At 50.8% G+C, this 23,351-nt stretch overlaps 1 protein-coding gene across 3 annotated transcripts in view; it reads left to right on the top strand.

Moving 5' to 3' along the window:
- The first annotated feature begins 3,339 nt into the window (after positions 1-3,339).
- Positions 3,340-23,351, top strand: part of ANPEP (alanyl aminopeptidase, membrane) — a 37,497-nt gene continuing 17,485 nt past the window's right edge. The window contains exons 1-5 of one of the 3 annotated variants that reach the window (XM_063142752.1): positions 3,340-3,502; positions 19,718-20,526; positions 21,577-21,719; positions 22,522-22,664; positions 22,834-22,960. In XM_063142752.1, coding sequence (XP_062998822.1) covers positions 19,940-20,526; positions 21,577-21,719; positions 22,522-22,664; positions 22,834-22,960 — 1,000 coding nt within the window. In that variant the 5' untranslated portion in view covers positions 3,340-3,502; positions 19,718-19,939. Of the gene's footprint in view, positions 3,503-6,340; positions 6,366-8,955; positions 9,096-19,717; positions 20,527-21,576; positions 21,720-22,521; positions 22,665-22,833; positions 22,961-23,351 lie in introns of those variants that run through there. The other 2 variants (XM_063142754.1, XM_063142753.1) reach the window with 2 other exon arrangements.

The raw sequence follows: 23,351 nt of genomic DNA, 5'->3' as shown, positions 1-23,351 counted from the left end.
AAAGTTTCTGACTAGCATTCAAGGACAGCCCCACATACAGTGTATTGTAGTAATCAAGACAGGATGTCAGTTTGATAGCCTCCACCCCACAGTGACATATGTGACCCACCATGCATCACAGCTGTATTGTCCAGCATTCCTCTACTACTCTTGCTCATTATCAATAGATTATTATTTATATCCCAGCTTTCTTCCCAGAATGCTTAGTTATAAGATGATGTAAAGTAAAACAATTGTCCAGTGTACCTAAACCCACACTGCTCTTCTGCAAAAATTGCATTATTTTCAGCCCAGTCCTCTAGTTTTTGTAAGAGATGCTTAGCATAGATTTTTGCTGCAACTCCTTTGTTGGACTATGATGAGCATCTGAGATTTCCACAGTAACCTCTGGGTCTTCTGTTTCATCTGTGGCTCTCTGGGAGCTTCCCCTTGTACTTCAAGAGGGAGCTGGACAAGCATCTGTCGGGGATGCTTTAGGGTGGATTCCTGCATTGAGCAGGGGGTTGGACTCGATGGCCTTCTAGGCCCCTTCCGGCTCTGCTATTCTATGATTCTATGATTCTTCATCTGGCTGGTTTAGGTGACAGCTGCATCTCTGGCTGTCAAGCAATATTCCTCTGTTTGCTGTCATTTTCACGTGCGGCCTGGTCTTCTTATTTGAGTCCTCGGGCTCAGTTGAAGCAGCTGCCGGACCGCAGACGGACGCAGGTAAGGGGGGAGGGGGGCCTTACCTGGTGCCGCCGCTGCGGAGCACCGATTTGGATTTGGATCTCCGCAGCGAAGTGAAACGGACTACTGGTGGTTCGGCGCAGAGCGAACCCGATCCAGAAGTTGCAGATCGGGATCTGAAGTGGATCGGGGGGGGGGGGGGGTCCATGCACAGCCCTAGTTAAAATTGCTCTGGCACTCCCTCTGGTGGTGGCCCTTTTTTTTGCATTTAAAGCATGTGAGTGGCTTCTTTCTTTGTGTCTGCTTGCTTTTTCCTGATTAGCTTTCAAAATGCCCGCCTTTGGGCTTCTTTTTGATGATCATATAATTTGACCTATTCTGGGTTTTATCCTCCCAATAACATGCAGAGGAGGGGACTACAATTGCTTTCCTGTTTCCATTACACAGAGGGCAGCGCCAGTGTTCAGGACTGCTCTGGCCATGCAACTATCTAGGTGAGGAAATTAACCCATGGTTCCTGACAAACACAATAACCCGTGGTGGATTAAATAATCCACTCTACAGACTATGGGTTGGAGTGAGTTATTATTTTGGGGAAATGACCCATTGTGGATTTAAAAAATTCCCAACAAATGACACAATAACCCACGATGAGTTAAATAACCCATTGTGACTTATTTAACCCATCATGGGTTAATGTGTTCCCCGAACCCACCCAAAGACTTAAAAATTCTTTATTTCAGGAGCTTGGCAAAACTGAAAACTAACCCATCAGGCCACACTCCAAAATCTCTGGCTCCACCTCTCAATTCCTCTTCCTCCCAGCTCAATTTCATGCCTCTAACTACAACTCCCAGCATGTAACTCACCCACTATAATGCCACAAAGGGGCAGAGGCCTATTAACCTAATACGAAGACCATTTAAAAGTCTACTTTTATAGTATGATTGACTAAGCACAAAATAATAATTCTAACAGTGAAGAGAACTTTGGGAAATGTTGTGACTGAAGGTGAAATTTCTTTCTTGTCACTGAAAGGTCGCTCAGAGTGTCACCACTGGAATAACTCACTTGAGAAATTGAAGTGGCTATTCAAAAGCTTCTAGAGAAAAATAAGTGTGTTGTATATATTTTATGTGCTGGACATTCTCATGTTTCACTCTTTATTAATTATGGTACAGGGCCTCGGAATCTTGACACGCTCAGGGACTCCGCGTGCCTTAATCTGGCCCTGAGGGTGTCAGTACAGATGATGTCTGCTAAACCAGCATCTGCTTTGTGCCACATCTGCTTTGCCATTGGCTCCTGTCACTACGATGCAGCAATTTCCCTCAGCACAGGAACAGCTAAGCACAAATTTCCTCTTGTGGAAAAGGGAGGACTTTCTGGGAAAGCTCAACGCTGACGAGGAGCTCGTACGCTCGCCTTTCCAGGAGAAGCAGCCAGCTGGGTTGGAGAAGGCCGGGGGAGGCCTGGAAGCGCGGCTGTGGCAGCCCTCTGAGCCAAGGGCCGGAGCGCCTGCCTGGGCCTCTGGCTTTCGCTCCCACGATCTGGCCGTGCTAGCAGGGAGGCCCTTTCGGGAGCGAGGAAGGGGATGTGGGAGGACCCCATTCGGTGGTCTCTTCTGCTTCTGCCCTCAGCGGCTGCTTGGCCCTGGGGTGATTCTGCTCGGAGTGCTTGAGTGCTCTTCTTCAACAGGGCAGGCAGTCTGTGGGAATCGATGACCCCTGGCTCTGAAGCAGCTCACCGTCTCCTTCCTCTTCCCCAGCAGGGCTATCACGTTGCTATAATTTGATACTTGAGAAAAATAATTCCCAGTGAATCAATTGATATCAATTACTAAGTGGTTGTTGTTTTACATTAAAAGCAACCCCCCAAACCCTGTCAAGCGATTCACCCTGGCCAACGTTAAGGCTGAAAAACAGGAGACAACAGGTATTACTCATTTGTTCTTGGCAGCATTGCACTTGGCAGCTCCTGCTTAGCATGCAAATTAAAACAAGTTCATGCACAGACTGTCAGAACTGTGCTGTTTAGCACTTCAGGTCTAGCAAATGTAGCTTAACTTGCAAAGGCGTGAAAGGGCTTTGCAAGAGGGTGACAGAATGCTGGACTAGATGCACCTCTGGTCTGATCTTAGGTACCTAAAGCAGATGCTCTGCCACTGAGTTCTAGGCTCTCCCTTAGTTTGTGTCCTGTCCTCAGGATTCACTCGAATAAAATTGCCAGCAGGGTCCCTGCCTCCATTGGTGAAGGAAGACGGGATAGATGGCACTGAGATGGCAGCAGGCTGGAGAAAGAAGGTGCTGATGGCACCCAGGAAGCAGGGGTCATCCAGAACCGCTCTCTGCCCCTGCCTTCCTCAAGGGGCGTCCCTGGGATTGAGAAGCGGAAGGCTTCCTTCTGCGGCTGTGATTCAAGCTTGCTGAGTCATTGTCTGCAGCCCCTTGTGATGGGAAAAACCTCTTGGTGTGCCTTGCTGGGCAGAGCTCATCCTGGCCATCAGAGTACTGTGTGTGTGTGGAGAGAGGAAGTGTTGCAAGAGTCATGACACACGCTTGCTCAATCTGGCACCTCTTTGTCCCCCTCCATTTCTTAACCCTCGAAGCCACAAGGGCACTCCCAGAACCAGCTGAACAAGTCCAGTAGCGGGAAGCAACACCCACAGGCGATTGCCCAGTTTGGTAGGTTGGGGCTTGATGTCTGAAGCCCACATCATTGCATATGATTATTGCTTCCACAAAAAGAACTTCAAAGGTCCTGCCTTGGTCACCTGGCACAGATCTCTCTGCCTGCCCAGAAAGGCTACTGGTTCATCCTGCTCACCCACCAGGTAAATCTGAGTTTTAATGAGTGTTTGTGGTTGACTGTCCAATATATGAACATGTGGGACTGTCATGCTTTCGATTAAAACTTTTGTGTTGCGTAGGAGTAGTGAATGGAAAACGATGCCTTGTCAGTCTTCCGTTGCTTGGGCTCCCTGGGTCATGAGGCCTCTGCAGTCCATTGCTGCACTCCGAGAGTCCCCAGTGTCCTCCTTTGGTTGCCAGCTGGTACAAGTCAGCTACCATTTCCTCATTGCGTGATTTTATTACATTTAGCAGCGATAACATATTGCACTGCTGGGCAATTGGCAAGAAACTCCAGGCACTTCCTGCTACACCTGAACTGATCAAGGGGGCAACATTCAAAGCAGAAGATAAGACCATTCCCTGCAAAGGGTGCTGATCATGTCTCTGAGGGGAGTGGGCCTGCCCCTTCTGGGTGGGAGACGGCCCACCCTCTCGGCATGCGGGAGGCCGGGCGTCAGTCGGCCCTGTTCACTTGGGCACCCATCTTGGCACAGCTGATTCCCTGTTCTTTTGCCTCTTAGTGCTTGTGCTTGGAACCCTATCTGTCAGTGTCCCTGAGAGAGCCCATAAAGTAATCCAGTAACAGTAACAAACTTTGCCAGGGTAATGCATTCTCCTGTTCCGCTGAACGCCTGACCTTGGAGGTTGGGAAGGGCTGCTGACTCAGCTGGAGGTGCGTGGCTGTGTTCTCTGTCTCACCCAGTGGTAGCCAGCAGTGGGCCCTGGAAGGGCAGCTGTTGCCCCGGAACTGGGGCCTCCAGCGCTAGCAGGCTTGCTGCCAGACGGTTCTTGGCTTCCCTCTCCCTGCTCATGGAACTCAACCACCTGGCAATGTGGGGCAGGGATGCCTCACCTCCACCAGCACAATCTCCACCTGTTTCAGAGCCACTGTGCATTGCCTGTGCCTCTCAGGCCTGTCCACAAGGGCAGGAAAGATGCTCCAAACTGAGGGCTGTGTGTGGACCGTGCAGTCCACACATAGGAAGGAGCTGCCATCACCGTCTTCATCATCAACATCATCATGTTTACACCACTTCTTCGTATACATTTCAAAAGCGGTCCATAAATTTTTAAAATTAGCAATAAAACAGCAAGAAAATTGCCCCCAAATAATACCACCTTGGGGGAAAAAAGCCCTAATTAGAAAAGGAAAAATGAAAAATAACTGGACTGACCCAGGGGTGGGGAGGGCACAGCATGCAGCTCAACCCAGCCGCACTACTCTGTTCTGGGCCTTTTTGCCGGTCCTGCTTTTGCCACTTGTGGCTCTGTACCAAGACGGTGACATTATGGCGAGTTTCTTGTATCTGTTTTTTAAGGTCTGCGTTGTAAGCTGCCTTGGGGGTCCTGTAGACAAAAGGCAGGCTAAACGTCTCCTCGATGAACAAAGGTGCTGACCATGGGGAGCGGACCACTGCCTGGACTTGCCCTCAGTGCTTTGGGGTGGTTCCCCGAGAGAGGGAAGCCAGGGCCTTGCTGTTCCGCTCTGCTTTCAGGCACTCTCCCTTCCAGTGAGTGCCCTTCCCAGTGGGCAGCTCTGCCAGCCCCAGGACGCCCCAGGAAGATGAAGGCTGTGCTCCTCACCTGCCCCCACATCGGCTGCAGGCTCTTCTGCTGGCATTGGGAGCTTTGCTGGGCCTATAGCAGGGAGGGAGGGAGCGAGGGCTTTGGGCACCAGCCAGCTTTCGGTGGCCTCGGCTTGGACAGCCTTTGACCCTGCAAGCCTGTTCTGGCAGCCTTTCAGTGCCTGCGGAGGCAGAAGGAAACGCAACGAACCCGTCTTCTGGCAGGCCCTCTGTTCCTTGCGCTGCAGGAGGGGCGTGGGCTCACCTGGTGCATGAAACTTCTGCAGCAGGCGCCTCTTCCACCTGGGAGTCACAGCACTGGGTTGCTGCCAGGCTCAAGATCTCAGAGACCTCCTTGCTCTTTCCCACCAAGGTCGATGGAGCTTGGTTGTTGTTGTTTTTTAAAGTGGTATTACTTACATTTACATCCCTCCATGTTTCCCTTTTGCAAGGAATCCAAGTTGGCTTACATGGCCCTCACACCCCTGTGAGTCATGCTAGGCTGGGGGGATCGACACTAATGCTTTAAAGCGCTTTATACAGTCTTGACAAGTGTTGGGGCCCAGGACACACTGCATATACAGGTTTCAAAACGTTTTCAAAGTGCTTTAAAGCACTTTAAAAGCAGTAGTGTAGATCCCCCCGCTGTGACTGGCTCTGCCAAGTGGGGACCAGAACCCAGGTCTCCCAAGTCCCAGGCTAACCACTACACCATGCTGTCTCTTTATCTGCCCTTGTTCTCCTTTCAGGGAATGGCCTTTCTGAAGACTCCAGGCTCCAACTTGCCCTTCCAACAGATGGGGGTGGGGAGGGGGGCTGGCCGGCTGCCTTCTGGCAGTGGCCAAGTGGAGTCAGGCACCGCCCACCTTCTTTGGCTGGTTGCATGGCTGGTCCTCCTCACCATGAACTCCCTGGAACCAGCTCTGGCTCTGGAACCAGCTGTGCAGTGTCCCCAGAGTGACATGGCTACCTCTTGCTTGCCTGCTCCTGATGTGGCATTCTTTCCACTCTGCGGAGGGTTGGAGTCCAGGATGGTTCCCCATTCTGTGTGACTAAGGAAGGGAAAAGCAAGCCCAGCCATGGGGCTAATTCTCTCTCTCTCTCTCTCTCTCTCTCTCTCTCTCTCTCTCTCTCTCTCTCTCTCTCTCTCTCTCTCTCTCTCTCAGCATGGGGCAAACTGAATCAGGCCCACGGTCTATCACACGGTCTATTAGCCCTATCACAAGCACCACTTCCTTGCTGGAGCTGGCTTGGCTTGTGGGATCTAAAACAGCATGAGGTAAGGGCGCATCTTTCTTGCCCAGCCCCGTAACTCCTGCCCAATTTGTGTGTGTGTGTCCACCCCCGCTGCCCCCCTCCACACAGTTGTTCTTAAAAAAGTAAATGCCAGGAGATCCAATCATAGACCTCCTGCACGTTATCTAGCTAGTCAAGGTTTATGTTGGTGCTTAAATAAAGAGAAACTGCCACATGCTTATACTCAGGTGTATAGAGATGTTTGGATAACACCAAGAAAGGGAACAGAAGTGGACGCTAAGCTTAGGGGATATGGGGCTCTTCCAGTACCCTCAGCCGATGGCATCCAAACAGGTGTGGCAGCAGAGTGAGTGGAGGGCTGGCCGCCATCAGAAACAGCACTCGGAACGTGGGCAGGTTTCAGGCTTGTGGGGTCTCCCTTGGGGTTCTGCTGGGACTTGCAAGATCCACCTGCCGGAGCCATAAATGTAGAATTAAAGGATTCTGACCTCAGGATTCTTTACTGGAGTTGAGCAGAACTCACAGCCCTGTGGAACAAAGAATCATTTCTGGTGTCTTGTCCCACCATTCTCCACCTGCAGCTTTCCTAATTTCAGCAGTATAATTTAGGGTAGGAGGGGGAGTGATTTTATTGTTATTATTGTTATACAGAGAATCAGAAATCTTTGCTGATCGACTGCAAATCACCCAGTATTTTACCAGTTGATCTCAATCTACCCAATCCATTCCCCTGTGCTATATAAATGCCAAGGATGATGATGATAATAATTAAAATTAAATTTAAACAACACACACAAGGTCAGGCCCATAAGGTGGCTCAGCTAGAGATTGAAATTGCTGCATCAGGGCAATTAGAAGAACTGACCAATCTATTCCCCGGCCTCCTCCCTCCCTCTCTCCCTGGGTCCCTCGCTCTCCCCCTCCCTCGCTCTCCACTCCCTTATTCACTCACACAGCCACTGGCAGGGAAGATTCTGAGCAAATGCCACCTGCTGCTCCCTTGGGCCTTTGATGATGAGCTGCTGCCTGCTTCCCTTCGTGACTATTAGGGTCTATTAGTAAAAAGCAGGCAAGAATTGCCCAGGGAGACAGAGGCACGGTGGTCCCTGTCGCCCAGCAGTGGTCAGTCCACTGCCTTTGGAGAGATCTCAAGCAGAGCACAGAGGTGATGGTGCTCAGAGGAAGCATGCCGCTGGCGACAGGGGCTCTGTTTAGCCACCGAGAGACTGTCTTGAGAGGGAATGAGGCCTTGGCGTCCACAGGATGCTTTCCTCCTTTGTGGAGCAGGAGGTGCTGGTTTTGTCAGGCTTGCAGCCACAGGCCTTCCCCATCTGGGGCAAGTGGCTTTTCTTGGTGTGAGCGCCTGCTGTGCCCCTAAGCTCAGCTTGTCCATGGGAAGCCAGCCAGCCACCCATTGTCAGTCACCAGCCTGGCTTCATTCCAGGACCTGCCTCTTTGTGCCTTTTTGCTTCCAGCCACGCAGCGCACAAAGCTTCCTGTATGGGCTTATCCTGCTTGTGACTTGACCAGATTTTGAAGGCATTTCCGTGTGGTCACTTCCTGCCCCCTAACTTCCCTGCAGGGGGTTGAGAAACACACACACACACACGCGCGCGCACACACACACACAAGGGCCAGCAGCAGAAAAGGAGCTGCTAGGACAATTTGCATGTTTGGCGGCTGGAAGTATGGATTAAATAAACCATGATGGCTTGTGATATGTGCCGGTGACCACCATTGTGATGATTCTAGCTGCAACGGGCAGGTAGAACCCATGGGTTCTAGGTGGATTGCTAATCACCCCATCTAAGTTTGCATGACACCATAAGCTGTGGCGACAGCCCTCCCCAGCTTGAATAGCGGTGGCTGGTTGGCAGGTACTGCAAGCCACTGAGGCTTATTTCAGCCATGCTGCTGGCCACTGATCAGGTGAAGCCGCTCGCTGTGACCCAGCTAGAGAACAGCAGCTCACCTGTCTCCCAGGGCCTGTCCAGACGGCCTTTAGCTCAGGGGTGTGTGTATATGTGAAGCTGGAGCGCAAAGGGGCAATGAGGAGATTCTAGAAACCAGAGCGTTTGTAGGGGGCTTGACTCTGGACATCTTTCTCCGTAGTCCTTCCTTGTGTGGGAGAATCCAGATATCCCCTCTGGTCCAAGTGCATTTGAATGGGCTCAAGTGGGGACCATATTACTACTGATGCTGACTTCTCATTCATTGAGCCTTTTAGATTTGAAAAGCCTACATCTTTTTTTATTGTGTTATTGCAACAACAGTCTGCAAGGCGAATCGCCTTTGCCATTTTACAGATGGGGAACCGAGTCTGAGAGAAAATGACTTGCCCAAAGCTGTACGTTGAGTCGTTGGCAGAAGAAATATAGAGACAAATGGCTCCGTGACTTTGGGGGCCTCGGGAGGCAGGGAGCAGTGGTGGAAGCAGCCTCCTTGGCCTCAGCTCCATGTCCCCTTTCGGGTAGGCGGCGCTGGCCAGGCCGGCAGTGACCAGGGCTCCGGATGTTTTCCTGCAACTGGAAGAGAACAGGAAGAGAACAGTGCAAGCCCCTTGGCAGGCTGCTTTCCTCCAGCGCTCCTTGGGTGAATCGAAAGGAGGCTCTCTGGCACGGAGACCGCGTCTGCCGTGGCCCTGCAGAGCAGCCGAGAAGGTTCCCGCCCACGCCTCCCCCACCCAGTAAGCAGACCTCAACTTCCAGGCCTCCCCTGGTGCTTCCACCCACAATTGTTTCCAGATGTGACGGTAAGGCTGCTGGAGGGGAGGCGAGCCCAGTGTGCATGTGGTCTGTGTGTCCAGTGTCGTGGGCAGAGTCTACGGCCCAGCAAGGGACCATGGGTGTGCTTTGATGGAGCATCTCGCCAGGCAGAGGCAGCAGCACCAGGCTCTGCTTCCGTCGTCCTCCGGCCACCTGGCAACTGCCCTCTGCTTCCCAAGGAGTGCTGTGTTGATCCCAGCATCAGCCTCTTGCCAGGCCAGCAGCCCCAGGGTTAAGGCGGTCAGGGATCAGTGCCGGGCCAGCTACTTCCTTTAGAGCTTTGGAAAGAGCCCCGTCCGTGTGACTGTTTGGAGAGAGCAGGCAGAGCTGAGTGGGCCGCGGAGCTGCCAGCCCAGACGGGGGATGAAGCGGCACAGCCCGGGAGTGGGGGCAGCGCGGTGAGTCGGCCTACCGCCCGCTTGCTGCTGCCTCTCCACTCCTGGGCTTCCTAGAGGAGGAAGAGGTGGAGCAGGATTCCCCTCTGAATGGGCCTGTGTGTGCCACAGGGATGGGGGCCTCCAGCCGGCTGGCACTGGACTTCGGCCCGGGGCCTGATACAGCGCAGAGCTGCATAAGCAGCCTAGACAAGGGGCTGAGACTTCCATGCCCGCCCGCCCGCCCTCCCGCGCTTGCATGAGTTGGGGCCCACCCCTTCCCGTACATCCCCCTGTGGAGAGAGATGCCTCGGCATTGCCCCTGGTTCAAAGCAGGGGAGTCGGAGGACTCTGCAATGGATTGAAATGAGTGTGGATTTCTATCCACCTGCCGTGCGGATTTTACAGCAGGCTGGCTTTTTCTGAGTCACACCGATTCTGTGGACTTGTGGACCGTTTTGGTTTTTTTACTTTGGGGAGGATTTGTGTGAATTTGCACTTGTGCTAATGTGCATTAGGGCTCATGGGCACTTGCGCAAGTGGGACGAAATTCTTGTACATCCCTAAAAAATCCTAATTCAGTCCATGAGCGAATGGCGGAATGAAAGATACCTGACAATCCCTGAAACCCAGGCAGAGTGGGCTTAACGAACTCCTAGCGCTCAAAGTCCTGTGTTTTGGCAACACAATTTAACGTGATGCTCTGAGGTCCTGCTGAGGGAAAAGGCACTGAGGGTTTCAAACGCAGTTTGGGCTGCCCCAAGCCCCAGCCGAGGAGGCGGGAAAAGATTTTTAAAAAGCAAATTAAAATTGTTCAATTTAAAAACAAAGGAACCAGAAAAACAGTGGCTAGTCAGTTGAGGAAGGCTTCTCAAAACAGAGGATTTTTTCAGGAGGTGCCGGAAACAGCCTAGTGTTGGTGCCTACCTGACCTCCAGGGGCAGAGAGCTCCACAGAGAAGGGGCCACCACACTCAAGGCTCTTCTCCTGGTGGATTCCAATTGGAACCACCAGGATCATGCCCTCTGACAACCTCAGTGATCAAGCAGGTTGGTAAGGGACAAGGCGCTCTCTCAGGTATCCTGGTCCCAAGTTCTTTAGGGCTTGGTAAAGTACACTAGTACCAAAACCTTAAATCTGGCCCGGTAGCCAGTAGGCAGCCAGTGCAATTCCCTTAGCAATGGAGTTATATACTGAAAAGAGGCAGCTCCTGATAACAGCCGAGCTGCTGTGTTCTGCACTAGCTCCAGCTTCTGGAGCAGCTTAAGGGCAGCCCCACACAGAGCACATTGCAGTAATCTAGTCTTGAGGTTACCAATGCCCGTACTACTGAGACCAAGCGATCCCTGTCCAGAAGAGGCTGTAGCTGGCGAGCCAGCCGAAGCTAGCAAAAGGCACTCTGAGCCGCTGTGGCCACTTGGGCCTCCAGCGACAATGATGGATCTAGGAGTACCTCCAAACTACAAACCTGATCTTTTAGAGGGAGTGCAACCCCATCCAGAACAGGCAATGAGCCTATCTCCTGGACTTGGGAAACACTCACCCACAGGGCTTCCATCTTGCCAGGATTCAGCTTCAGTTTATTGGCCCTCATCCAGCCTATTACTGAGTTTGGGCACTGATTTATGACTTGCACAGCCTCTTCTGATTCAGATGTCACAGGGAAATAGAGCTGTGTGTCATCAGCGTACTGGTGACATTTTGCTACAAATCCCCTAATTACTGCCCCCAAAAGCTTCATATAGATGTTAAACAACATAGAATCATAGAATCATAGAATAGCAGAGTTGGAAGGGGCCTACAAGGCCATCGAGTCCAACCCCCTGCTCAATGCAGGAATCCACCCTAAAGCATCCCTGACAGATGGCATTTGAACAGGCCCATTGATTTATATCTGATCCAACAGTTTGTCCTATGGACAGGCGTAGCACCCTGCGCTAATAATAGCTAAACAATAAACCAGAAAAATAGTGCACCAGTTGGATAAGAGCCAAAAAAGTAATAATGCTGAGAAGCATACAACTGCACAGCACTATTGTAATGAGTGACAAAAAAGGGGTGGGGCGGGCAAACCAGTACACTAGAAAATTGCTATATGACCCTGTGTTTAATGACCTTGGGTTACACTTTGCCATCTTTGCCTAATTTGTAATGTTGTTATATAGCAATTTTCTGTTGTATTGGTTTGCCCACCCCGCCCCTTTTGTCATGCATTACAATATTGTTGTGCAGTTGTATGCTTCTTAGCATTTATTTTTTTGGCAATGATAGCTAAACTACACAGACAATAAGGAACTGGATGTGCATGCACTGCACAGTAAGCGTTTCCACCCCAGATCAAAGGCACACACAACTAGGAGCGTGTCCTCTCTGCAACGGGATTGAATCACAACTTCCTTTGACAGAGTCAAGTGTGTGTGCAATGATGGCCAAGATATGTTGAAAAGCATGTGGTGCAGTGGCCGTGCACCCCACAGTGAGCTTTGGGCCCTCCCAGATTATACTCTCCTATTTCCAAGTGATGGTTCTCTTCCAGACAGCACTGAATCCCATCTGCCCGGGGCTTTCTCTGGCTCCAAAGCACTGGCAAGGGAATGTGCCCTCAGCAACGACAGCTCAGACCTGGACCCCGGGGCGCTGCGCTCCACCATGAGAGCTTGACTGCCCTGGGTCTTTTGCCCAAAGGCCCTGGAGAACGCCAGTTCCCGATGCTTCCCTACAAGGTCCTGCTCTTATGGGCCTGGTGGTGCTGAGTGGGGCAGAGTCTGATGCTCCACTGAACTGCTGGGCTTGGAGAGGACACGGCCCTGGCTGTGTGGGAGGATCCTTTGGCATGCCAAAGGCTTGTTGTCATGGGGTACACACCCCACCCCTTATGCTTTCTATATATTTTAGCTATCATTGGTGTGGCCTTGCACCCCCAAAAGTTATTTTTAGAACTTTTTGTAAACAGCATTGGTTGGCTTCAGAAATACAAACAAACGAACCCCTGGGTCAGATGTGTATCCTGTGCCTTTTTGATGGCCCAAAGCTTCTTATGGACAGGGCCATCTTCTGTTTCTTACTTCTTCCTGCAGCTTTAGCCATGGGTCCATGCACTTGATAGTACCTTGCTCCAAAAGAAAGCACTGGGCCAGATGCAATGTCATCCCATCTGGTGGAGGACATGCTCCTCGATGTGTGGGTGGCCAAAACTTATGGTGGGTTTCATACCCCTAGTTCCTTATTTGTCATTGTCTTGTGGGGTCATCACACATGAATGTATGTTCTGGAAAATAATAGTTATGATTGAAGGGAATTATTGTTGATCTTGTTTACATCTCCCAGTCTCGGAACTACATGATACGTGCCTGGCTAAAGCCTATTTTGGGGTGCATCTAAACTGTAAGTTCTTGTTTAGTTTACTGACTAAAACTCTGTTTTGAACTTTTGTGCAAGTAAGGAACTCGGAGCTAGTGATCCATCATGTCTGCATTGTGAGGACATTAAGTGCTTGGGACTCTTGCAATGAGCAGCCATGTGTACGGTTTGTGATGGCCAGAATCTTATTCAGGGTCTACAGCCACCAGCTCTGCATTTGTAAGTGTGGCCTGAAGCTCCATGTGTCTTGCATCAAAGCAGTGCTTTGGTCCGGAACGAATTCTGGGGCATCTCAAACGGGACAGTCTCTGGGTGGTGGGGGATGCAAGTTCTGGTCACGGCCCTAGAGTTCCTTCGGAGTCTATAGGTGGTCATTTGAAATGTCTCTCCAAGCTTCAACGGATTTCTTTTAAGGGCACCTCAAAAGTAGAATGATCTTAGTTCAGTTTCACTAAATGTGAATGCAAATGCTGCCAGCACCTGATAGCGATTAAAACAGAATGGCATGTGCATAGAACGAAAAGGCGCAAGGGCTGTGCCAGGTCACCCTGACCTGGCTGCTGCTGCTGCTGCTGCTGCTGCTGCAGAGAGTCCTCCTTGTGGACAACATGGACTGCAGGTGAGAGATGCGGTTTCTTTAATTCAGAGATCAGACTATTCTGGAGCAAGTCAAGTTTGAGAATACAAGAAATCACTTGATGCGGGTGGACACGAAACTCTCCAGCCTCGGCACAGTTGATGGAAGGTTTGTGTTCTCCACTGCAAAGTTTAGTTTCGCAAGACGTTGGCAGAGTTTATAACACAACAGGTGTTATAACCCTAACCCTATTTAGCTCATTTAAAATGAAGGAGAGGTTCTGTTCTAGGAGGTAGCTGACCTGGGTGTCTGCAGAAATATGCTTGAGGTGGGCTGGGGACTTGCTACAGGTTGTTGGCTTGACTCTGAGTGAACCCACACACCATTTCAAGGTGCTGAAGAGAAACAGAAGTGGGCTGTGCCTAATGGTGATTTACTGTATTGTATGAGAGTATACATTTCAGAACTAATTTGTAACTAACGGCTTTGTTTGTCCATAGAAAAACTATACTGTAGGACTCTAAGCCAAATTAAAAAAAACCTAAGGCTGAATTTTAAACCTTTGACACAGAATCTGCCATGAGTGTGGAATGCCAGGCTAAATTCTGAAATTCAGTCAGACTTTTTCCCCCAGTTAATGCTAGTTTGTCCATAACATAAAGGAAAATATGAAACAAGGTAGATGATTCTCTAAACAAAAGCTGGAATCTTCAAGGGTCTTGGCCAAAACGGTCAGGAACTTCTTTGGTAAAATTCTCCTTGGGGCAGGTCTTCAACTTTTTGCTATGGACACTCGACAAGCACAAACCGGACAATCAATCTTTACTCATTGTCAAATGTAGCCATGACTTCACCTTGCATAAAGTGCTAAAGGATTGTTCAATTGTGCATGCTGTAACTGGGATGGAAAGTGCTGTGAGGGTGGACGTTTAACAGCAGGGAACAGTTTGGTGTGGCCCATAGCGCACAATGATGGGTATGTGATGCACACAACAACTGTTACGAAAGTTTATTTATTTATTTATTACATTTCTATACCGCCCAATAGCCGGAGCTCTCTGGGCGGTTCACAAAAATTAAAACCATTCAAAGTATAAAACAACAGTATAAAACCATAATATAAAATACAATATAAAAGCTCAACCAGATAAAAACAGTTGTCTTGGTGTTGCTTGATCCTGCTTATTGCTTGAGTTGTGAGATAATAGTTGTGTAATTTTCTGCAAACACACAGATACTCTTGCATTGGGGTTTTGTCCCAATTCTACAAACTTCTAGTGCTTTAGAGCCTCCTCTTTGTTGGGGTGATGCTGGAAGTGCTGAATTATAGCTTCATCCCATGTACCTGCTTCCTTGACTTATCCCCTACAGCGCTAAGCTGTCGCTGTTGTTGTTGTTGTTGTTGTTGTTGCTACCGGGCGGCTAGATCCTTTGCATACCAGGAAATGGGTTTAAGGGGGGAAATGTAAAAAAATAATAAAAAATCAACGGATGACCCAATCCGATTCAAATTTGGTATGCTTAAAGCTCTCCTTAATATCTATTACTGTGCCAATTTTAATGTCTTTATCTTTAAAGCTTACGCAGATGTAAGCATTTGTTTATTTTTTCTTCAAATCCTGCTCCTGCACCCCAGTGGCCGCTTGGATGATACGCTCGAAAACTAGAATCAAAATACTGTGAGGCTTTTGCCTTTGAAGCACAATTAAAGCAGAATGCATGCATACAAATGACACCTGCTGAAATGCCCTTTTCTATGCAACTGTTAAAGATAAAATCATACAATCAATATAAAACAATAAATATACACATCTAAAAACAAATTAAACCATTAATAAGCTAAAACCAGAACAAAATCTATAAGTAAAACCAATTAAAACAATTAAAACTATGTATAGGCTTGGTGAATATTAGCCACCAAAGGCTTTGTTAAAAAGCCATGTCTTAACTTGGCACTGGAATAAAATCAGCATTGGCACCAGTTGGGCCTCCAAGGGGAGGGCATTCCACAGCCGGGGTGGCATGACAGAGAAAGCCCTCTCCCACATCCCACCATAGCATATGTCTCATGTTGGTGGGACGCGGAGGAGGGATCCTTCAACAGACCTCAAATCTCAGGAAGGCATATATAGGGAGAGATGCTCCCTCAAGTATTGAGGTCCCAAGCACTTTAGCACTTTAAATGTCATTACCAACACCTTGAATTCCGACCGGAAGCATATAGGCAGCCAGTGCAATTCCTTTAAGACGGTTGTTATGTGGTCCCTGTAAGATGTACTGGTCAGCAGTCAAGCTGCTGCATGTTACACTAGCTGTAATTTACAAGACATCTTCAAGGGCAGCCCCACACAGAATGCATTGCAGTAGTCTAATCTGGAAGTTACCAGTGCGTTCACTACTGTGGCTAGGTTATCCCGATCCAGGAAAGGCCGTAGCTGGCGGATCAGCCGAAGCTGACCCCAAGTACTCCAGGCCATGGACTCCATCTGGGGCTCCATTGACAAGGATGGATCTAGGAATACTCCCAAGCTAGCTCCATCACACCTACTTTCCCCCCTGGTTTGAGTCCACGGTTTCCCTCTCCGTTTCCTTAGCGAGTCGAGCGCTGGGCACTTTCACGTCTGTGTGTTGCTGCGCTATTTCAGCTCATTTATCTTTTACCCTGGAGCGCTACTGTGCCAGCAAAATCTCCCACCCCACCCCCTAAGCTCTCCTTCTCCCTGCAGTTAATTTTTAAAAATATTTTTTAATTTCCGCGCAAATACAATAGTGCGGCAGCCTGAAACTGCACAATTATGGTAAAACAACACACTATGCATTCCCCAAGATCATACTAAACAATATACGTGAAGCGAAAGTATTACAATTAGTTTTTGTTCTGGTCAGGAAACCTAGACATGCCTACTGAGGGGTAAGAGCCGTAGAGTTGAATGGGACCGAGTCCCGGGCGGCAGCCTCACTTGCCTTCTCTGTGGGGAGTTCGGGTGCCCTCTCTCCCTCCCAGGGCTGGTGCCAGACTATTTTGCGCCCTAGGCAAGGCGAGCTACTTGCACACACCCCCACCCCCAAAATGCCAACTTCGAAATCAGTGGAAGATATTTTTAAAGGAACGATGACAACAAAACGGCTTCCCGCCACCCTTCTTGCTGCCGCTTAATGGTAACTGTGGAGCGGAGCGTAAAAGAAGGTGCATCCCGCGACTGGCATAGTGGTTCTGGAGGAAAATTTACTTGAGAAATCCTTCTCAATGGCGGGGTGTGGTGAAGTCAAGCCACCTGAAACCCTAACCGCCCTGCCTCTGAGGACAGGTGCCAAACTGCCTCCACTTCAACTTGCAGCAACTCCACTGAACTCCTCAGCAGCCCCCCAAGTCAGTTGCAAAGCAAACGCTTCTCTTCCAGACCCCCTTTCCCCTCCCTCGCCTCCACCCTCTGCCTAAGCTCAGCCGCATGGAGGGAGTCTATTCTCCGCTCGCCGATCCTCAAATCCGCAATCCCCGGGCCCAATCTCGAGGGAGAGGCGCAAAACCAAAGGACGCGCCTCCTCTCCCCAGGTCCAGTGGCTGAGCGACAGCAGAGTGAGCAGCCCCAACGCCCAGCAGCCTTTCAGCGTGCCGCAGCTCCAGCGTCCGATCCTCCACAGTGACCTTTCAGGCGAAGTGTCCCCAGCACGCATAGAGAGAGCTAGAGAAAGAGAGACAGACGCGCGCAAACACAAACCCGAACTCCGTGCGGGGAGTCTGACTCGCGCTGCCTCCCCCTCCTGGGGCCGCGCCTCTCCCTCTCCAGCAACCCATTGGCTGCGTGCGCCTACAGGAAAATTAGAGACTCTAGGCACGATCCAACAAAAGCTGGACTCCCATCGATTGCAATAGAAGAACTAACTATGGGTTTACCGAGCTATTGTGCCTCTCTGAGGTCTGGGCCCTCGGCCGGCCGCTGCCTAGTTGGCCTAATGGTAACAACGGCCCTGCTCCCTCCTCCTTCATGCTTGAGCAGTTGAGTGGAGAACCACCCTGCCCTCCTGTTTTGTCAGCGAGACCGCCCTTCGACACACACGCCCCGACAAAAAATGGGATGGTCCAATATAGCGCAAGGACAGCAATACAAGGGATGGAAGAGCAGCTTTATTGCGCAGGGAGGGGGGGAAACGGACTTTCCCCGCTCCAAAGTAAGATGGAAAATGGAGGGGAAGAGTCGAGATGAGTGCCGAACAGGGATGACATCATGTGAGTACCGTGCTGCAAAAACACATCCCAGGCATGGCGAGAGTGTGATAAATTGCTGGTGTGATGGAGCTTGAAGTAATGAGGGAGAAATGCGTGGGCAGAGAGGCAACACAATTTCCCCCTGTGTGAGGACGCTCTCAGCGTAAGCAGCTCAAATTTAATCACATCTGACAGAGGACTTGCATTCAATATCTCGTTCCCTATATCCAGCTTTCCCCATCATTCAAGCTGTACTGCACTGGTAGCTGCCCGGAAGTTTCAGCTGGGATGTTCTCCTGCCCTGCTCCTTCCTGTTGCCGGACGTTTTCTGTCTCTCTGGAGACAGGCAGTTGGGCGCTTCTTGCACGGTGTCTGATGAAGCGGGATCTTCGGCACGTTTGGAGCTCATTCACAGCAGATATTCATTCACAGCTAATCAAACAGAAACGGCTTCTCTGCTTTCTCTCCCTCGCAACCTGACATTGAAAACCCTCCTGCCTTTCTTTCCACCTTCAGCCAATCAAAACAGCAGCACTAAGGATTTCCGCTACCCATTTCCTGAGAACCTCCTTGTCAGCACTTTGGTTGGCCGCTGGCCCCACCTGGCCCCTAGCAGCACCCCCGCCCGTGCCTCCTCACCTGACCACAAAGCGACACCCACAGCAACTCTGTCTATATTGCCACTGCATGTCGAGGTGTCCACATCGTGTGCCATTTGCAGAAGCAGCACCAGGAGGTCAGAACGCGCAGCGTCCCTCTGACCCAGAAAGGCCCTCCTCCCCTCCAGGGAAGCCTGAGTCTGGCAGCCACTCTCAGTCAGAGGGGGCTCAGAGGCATCTCTGAACCTCTGGTCGTCCAGCTGGATGGGCATGGATGGGCACGTGCCCACTAGAAATACATTTAGGGTGGGGTGGGTGGGTCTAGTGCCCCCTTGCCCTCCCTGCAGACAGCTGTGGTAGCTGATGAGACGTCATATGGATAATAATTTGATCTTGAAAGAAGGTTCAAAACAAACATTTTGGACTTTTAAAAACCATGTTAGAAAAAGGAGTATAGAAAATCATATATATTTAAGGTTGGTTACTTATCAGGGATATCTATGTGCTAAACACACACACACACTTGACTTTGAGGGTACTTTGACATGAAAAGGCACCTTTGAGAGCTTTGCACTCTTTTTGCTGAGTGTGTCAGGTTGTTGATGAAAGCAGGAGAAAGACATTTTTAATCATGTAAATTCCAAACAAAGGTGTTTATGCCAAAACCAACTTTGGCTCTGCATGTGAGATTGTATTCATACATGGAAAGAAAACCCAAACCAAAGATCTCAGGCCAGCCAGACCTGGTGAGACCAAATCCCAGACCTAGAAACATAACTGGCTGCAACACCCACTTGCATGTTTCCAGTTGTGCAGTGTGAATGTGAATGTGAATGTGGTGTGGTGGGGTGGGGTGGGGTGGGGTGGGGTGAATCACAGGTTGGAGGGGGAAAGGGGCAGCCCTTCCTGGCCCTGCAACTCAGGTATTAAAGTAGGAATCACAAGATATTCTTATATAGGGTGACCCTATGAAAAGGAGGACAGGGCTCCTGTATCTTTAACAGTTCCATAGAAAAGGGAATTTCAGTAGGTGTCATTTGTATGCATGTTGCACCTGGTGAAATTTCCTCTTCATCACAACAGTTAAAGCTGCAGGAGCTATACTGCAGCTATACTGTGACCAGATTTAAAAGAGGGCAGGGCACCTGCAGCTTTAACTGTTGCGATGAAGAGGAAATTTCACCAGGTTCTCCATATATAGAAATGACACCTGCTGAAATTCCCCTTTCCATACAACTGTTAAAGATACAGGAGCCCTGTCCTCCTTTTCATAGGGTCACAACTTACATTTGCCAGTGAGGTATGAAGAAACTGAACCCCGAGGGGGCCAAAATGCAGCCAGTGCTGGGCATAAAGGCCCCCGGGCTAACTACTTCCTCAAATCTCATGTCCTCGTCTCCACCCTAAATGGAATTTACCCTACTCGGGTTGGGAGTGAGAGGGAGGCAACGTTGTTCATTCTGTGACACTGCTGATGGACTTTTCCCTGCAGGAACCGCATCTGGGCCTCCAGTTCCCCATTAACTCTCCCACCGGGCAAAGGAAGACGTAGTCTCCAAGACTAGGAAGCAGCAGTGACCTTCACCCACCTCTTGGCTGTTTAATAATTGACTTGTTAATCCAGGCTAATAAATCCCAAGAGCCGGCGTATTAAAGGCCTGCAGTTTCTTGGCTGAGCCTCACACTTGCAGGCTCCCTTCTGGCATCCTCAGCCATGGCCAAAGGCTTCTTCATCAGCAAGACTTTGGGTATAGTCGGCATTGTCCTTGGGGCTGCTGCTGTGGCCACCATCATTGCCCTTGCAGTGGTCTACGCACAGGAAAAGTCCAGCAATGCCCTGACGACCGCCACCACCACCACCGCCGCCCCTGCCACCACCGCCAAGCCAAACAATCCCTGGAACCGTCTGCGGTTGCCCAACACCCTGAAGCCCGAGAACTACACGGTCACCCTGCAGCCCTTCTTGGCTAAGGACAGCCAGGGCCTTTACATCTTCAAAGGCAACAGCACCGTGCGGTTTCAATGCGTGGAGCCCACAGACCTCATTCTCATCCACAGCAAAAAGCTGAACTACACTGATCAGGGGCCGTTCCTGGTCTCTCTGTCGGGGGTGGATGGTGCCACCGCACCTGCCATCACTGCGACGTGGACGCAGGAGGACACACAGTACCTGGTGGTGCAGCTCGATGGGCCTCTCCAACAGGATCAATTCTATGAATTGCACAGCATCTTCCAGGGGGAACTGGCGGATGATCTGGCCGGCTTCTACCTCAGCAAATATGAGGAGGATGGACAGCCCAAGTATGTGGCAGGGAAAGTGGGTGGGTGGGTGGGTGGGGGGTCATGTGCCTGAGAGGAAAAAACAGCCCAGCAGCCCGCCCGTGTGTCTGGGAAGGTCTTGGGATGGACCTGCTAGGCTTGGGCAGGTTGGCCTCGTTAGAGCAGCAGCAAGAGCTGAAGCTGGGAGGAGGGAGCAGCACCCCTTCTGCTGTCTGGAACCCACCTGCCATCAGGCCAGGCTGGGCTCGTTACACAGGGCACCAGGTCCCCAACCCTACTGCCCGGGTTCTCTACTCAGTGCATGAGGGATAAGCCACCCAGTGGAGGGAGTCCAGGGCTGGAAAGATGGGCTCTTTCACCTTTCCCCTCCCAGCTCTTTGTGCACTCAGAACAATCCTCTCCCGCCTACCAGCTGCTTTTCTTCCTAAGAGGCGAAAGAAAGAGCTCGCGGTATTCCACATGAGTCCTCGGTTTCGCTGAAAGCCACTTCCCTGTTCCTCTTGGCTTACGTTGGAAGGAGGCAAGCTCTCCTTCTCAGGGACCGTTTTCTTGGGGTGGAGTGTGTGGGTGTGTGCTTGCAGGGAGAGGCAAAGCCAGCCAGTCCTAGACCTAAACTGATGCTGTTGCGATGGGATCTTTGAGCGTCATGGGAACAGCCTCTGCAACTGGCCACCCTGCAGACCGCCTTGTACCTGTAGCACTGCTGGTTCTGCAACGGAGTCGTGAGAAATGCAAACCTGGCGTAGTGAGGAAGGACAGGAGCTCTTTCTTGCCACACGCCTATGAAACTGGGCTGGGCACATCCCTAGAGAGCTAAGGGTGCCCCTATCCATTCTCCACCCAAGGTGAGGAGACCCCCTCTGCTCCCATCAGATGTTTTGTCCGTGGCATTTTTAATTGCCAGCTGCCTTGGGGAGCTCCTGTTTGAAAGAAGGGCAGGGCAGAAATTTAAAGAATGAATCCAATAATGATGATGATGATGATGATGATGATGATGATGATGATGATGAAATAGTCACTGCAGATGTTTTGGTGGGCCGCATTCATTGACCAGGCTCTGACCTTCCCCAGGGTGCTGGCCACAACCCAGATGCAAGCAGCTGATGCCCGAAAGGCCTTCCCCTGCTTTGACGAGCCTGCCATGAAGGCCAATTTCTCCGTTGTGCTGATCCACTGGTCTGACCACGAGGCTCTCTCCAACATGCTTGTGGAGAGTAAGAGAATAAAGGGAGAATGGGAGGGAGGGCATCCTGTTGGTGGGCAAGTGAATGGGGTGGTCACATGGTCAGCAGGCACGTGACCGGCCCACCTGCAGGCCTCCTCCGCCATTCCTACCTTTGGCCATGTCTCTATCCTCCTCTTCTCTTCCAAGAGGTGGCCATCTTTGCATGGATGAAAGCCAGGAGAGTGCATGAAGGAGAGGCAGGTTGGAAGAGGAGTGGGTGAGGAAGGCATTTGTGCTTTAGTGTTTGGGCCTCATAACACCCTCAGGTGTGTTGGATGGTTTCCCAGAGCATGTTTGGGAGCGGGGAGGCAGGAGCTTTGGGACCACTGGAACAGGGTGAGAGTTTCCCAGGGGCGTGGCAGCAAGAGCCACTGCACACTTATCTGAGAGAGCGAAGGGTAAACACAGAGGGACTTCTGAAACAACATGCTTCAGAGAGGCAACAGGTTGGTTGCTGAGTTTAAAACAGGAAAGGATCAAAGAATAGTATCAGAATATGCTCAGCCTTTTTGAACGAAGGCTTCCGTGCAAGGCTTCTTTTGGTGAATGGGGTGAGATGTTTGCCATCACCTGTGAGCACGGAGGGAGCCTGGAGGAAGCCAGAGATGGCTGGCCGAAGAACAAGGCTCAGTACCCTTTCCATGGCTTGGAAGAGTCTGACGGTCCGGCTTCTCTTCTCATTTCTGGGCCGGCATGGGAGTAGGCCTGAGGGAGGGAAGTCTGGCTGGGCTGTGGGAGAGGGAAGCACTCGGCAGCAGACCCGTCCTCTCTTCATTGCACCCCCCCTTCAGGCACTCAGCAGATGATACTGGAGGATGGAAAGTCTTGGAACAGGACAGTGTTTTATCCCACCGTCAAGATGTCCACCTACTTGCTTGCTTTCATTGTCAGTCAGTTCACGCCTGTGCAAGACCACCAGAACACGAGCACATTGGTAGGAACGGGAACGGAACAGGGCACTCCATGGGCTGGCTGGGGGGCTGGAACACAAAGGCCTCCCACTTGGTCCCTTTGGAGACTCCTCCTCCCCGGCAGGCTTCGCTGCCAGGCCTGGAGTGTGGCGCCTGCCGAACCTTCCTTGAGCTGCTCTTGTTGCTTTGCAGATCCGGATTTGGGGCCGTCCCAAAGCCATGGCAGAGGGCCATGGTGATTACGCCCTCAACGTCACTGGGCCCATCCTCCGGTTCTTTGAGGAACACTACAACACGTCGTATCCTCTTAGCAAAGCAGGTTGGTGGGAGGCAGCAGTGGGGCGGATGTGAGGCTGGGCGTACTCACACTTGGGGTGGGGCCTCGGGCAGGATGGGAATCCCAGAGAAGGCACAGGGCAAGGCTCGTTTTTGTTGATTGTGGCATCTGAAGCACAGGGCACAATAAGCCACTGTGAAAATAAGCTGCAGCGGGTTGCTTGTTTGCTCGCTACCCTGGTCAGGCGCTCTGTGGCTGGCTTCCGCCTTCATCGTCCTGCTCACTCACAGCATGTTATTATTATTATTATTTATTTATTTATATAGCACCATCAATGTACATGGTGCCGTACAGATTACACAATAAATAGCAGGACCCTGCCGCATAGGCTTACAATCTAATAAAGTTGTAGTAAACAATAAGGAGGGAAAGA

Source organism: Elgaria multicarinata, chromosome 16, assembly GCF_023053635.1.
Source record: "Elgaria multicarinata webbii isolate HBS135686 ecotype San Diego chromosome 16, rElgMul1.1.pri, whole genome shotgun sequence".
Classification (NCBI taxonomy): domain Eukaryota; kingdom Metazoa; phylum Chordata; class Lepidosauria; order Squamata; family Anguidae; genus Elgaria; species Elgaria multicarinata.
This window is presented reverse-complemented; position numbering and strand designations above follow the sequence as displayed.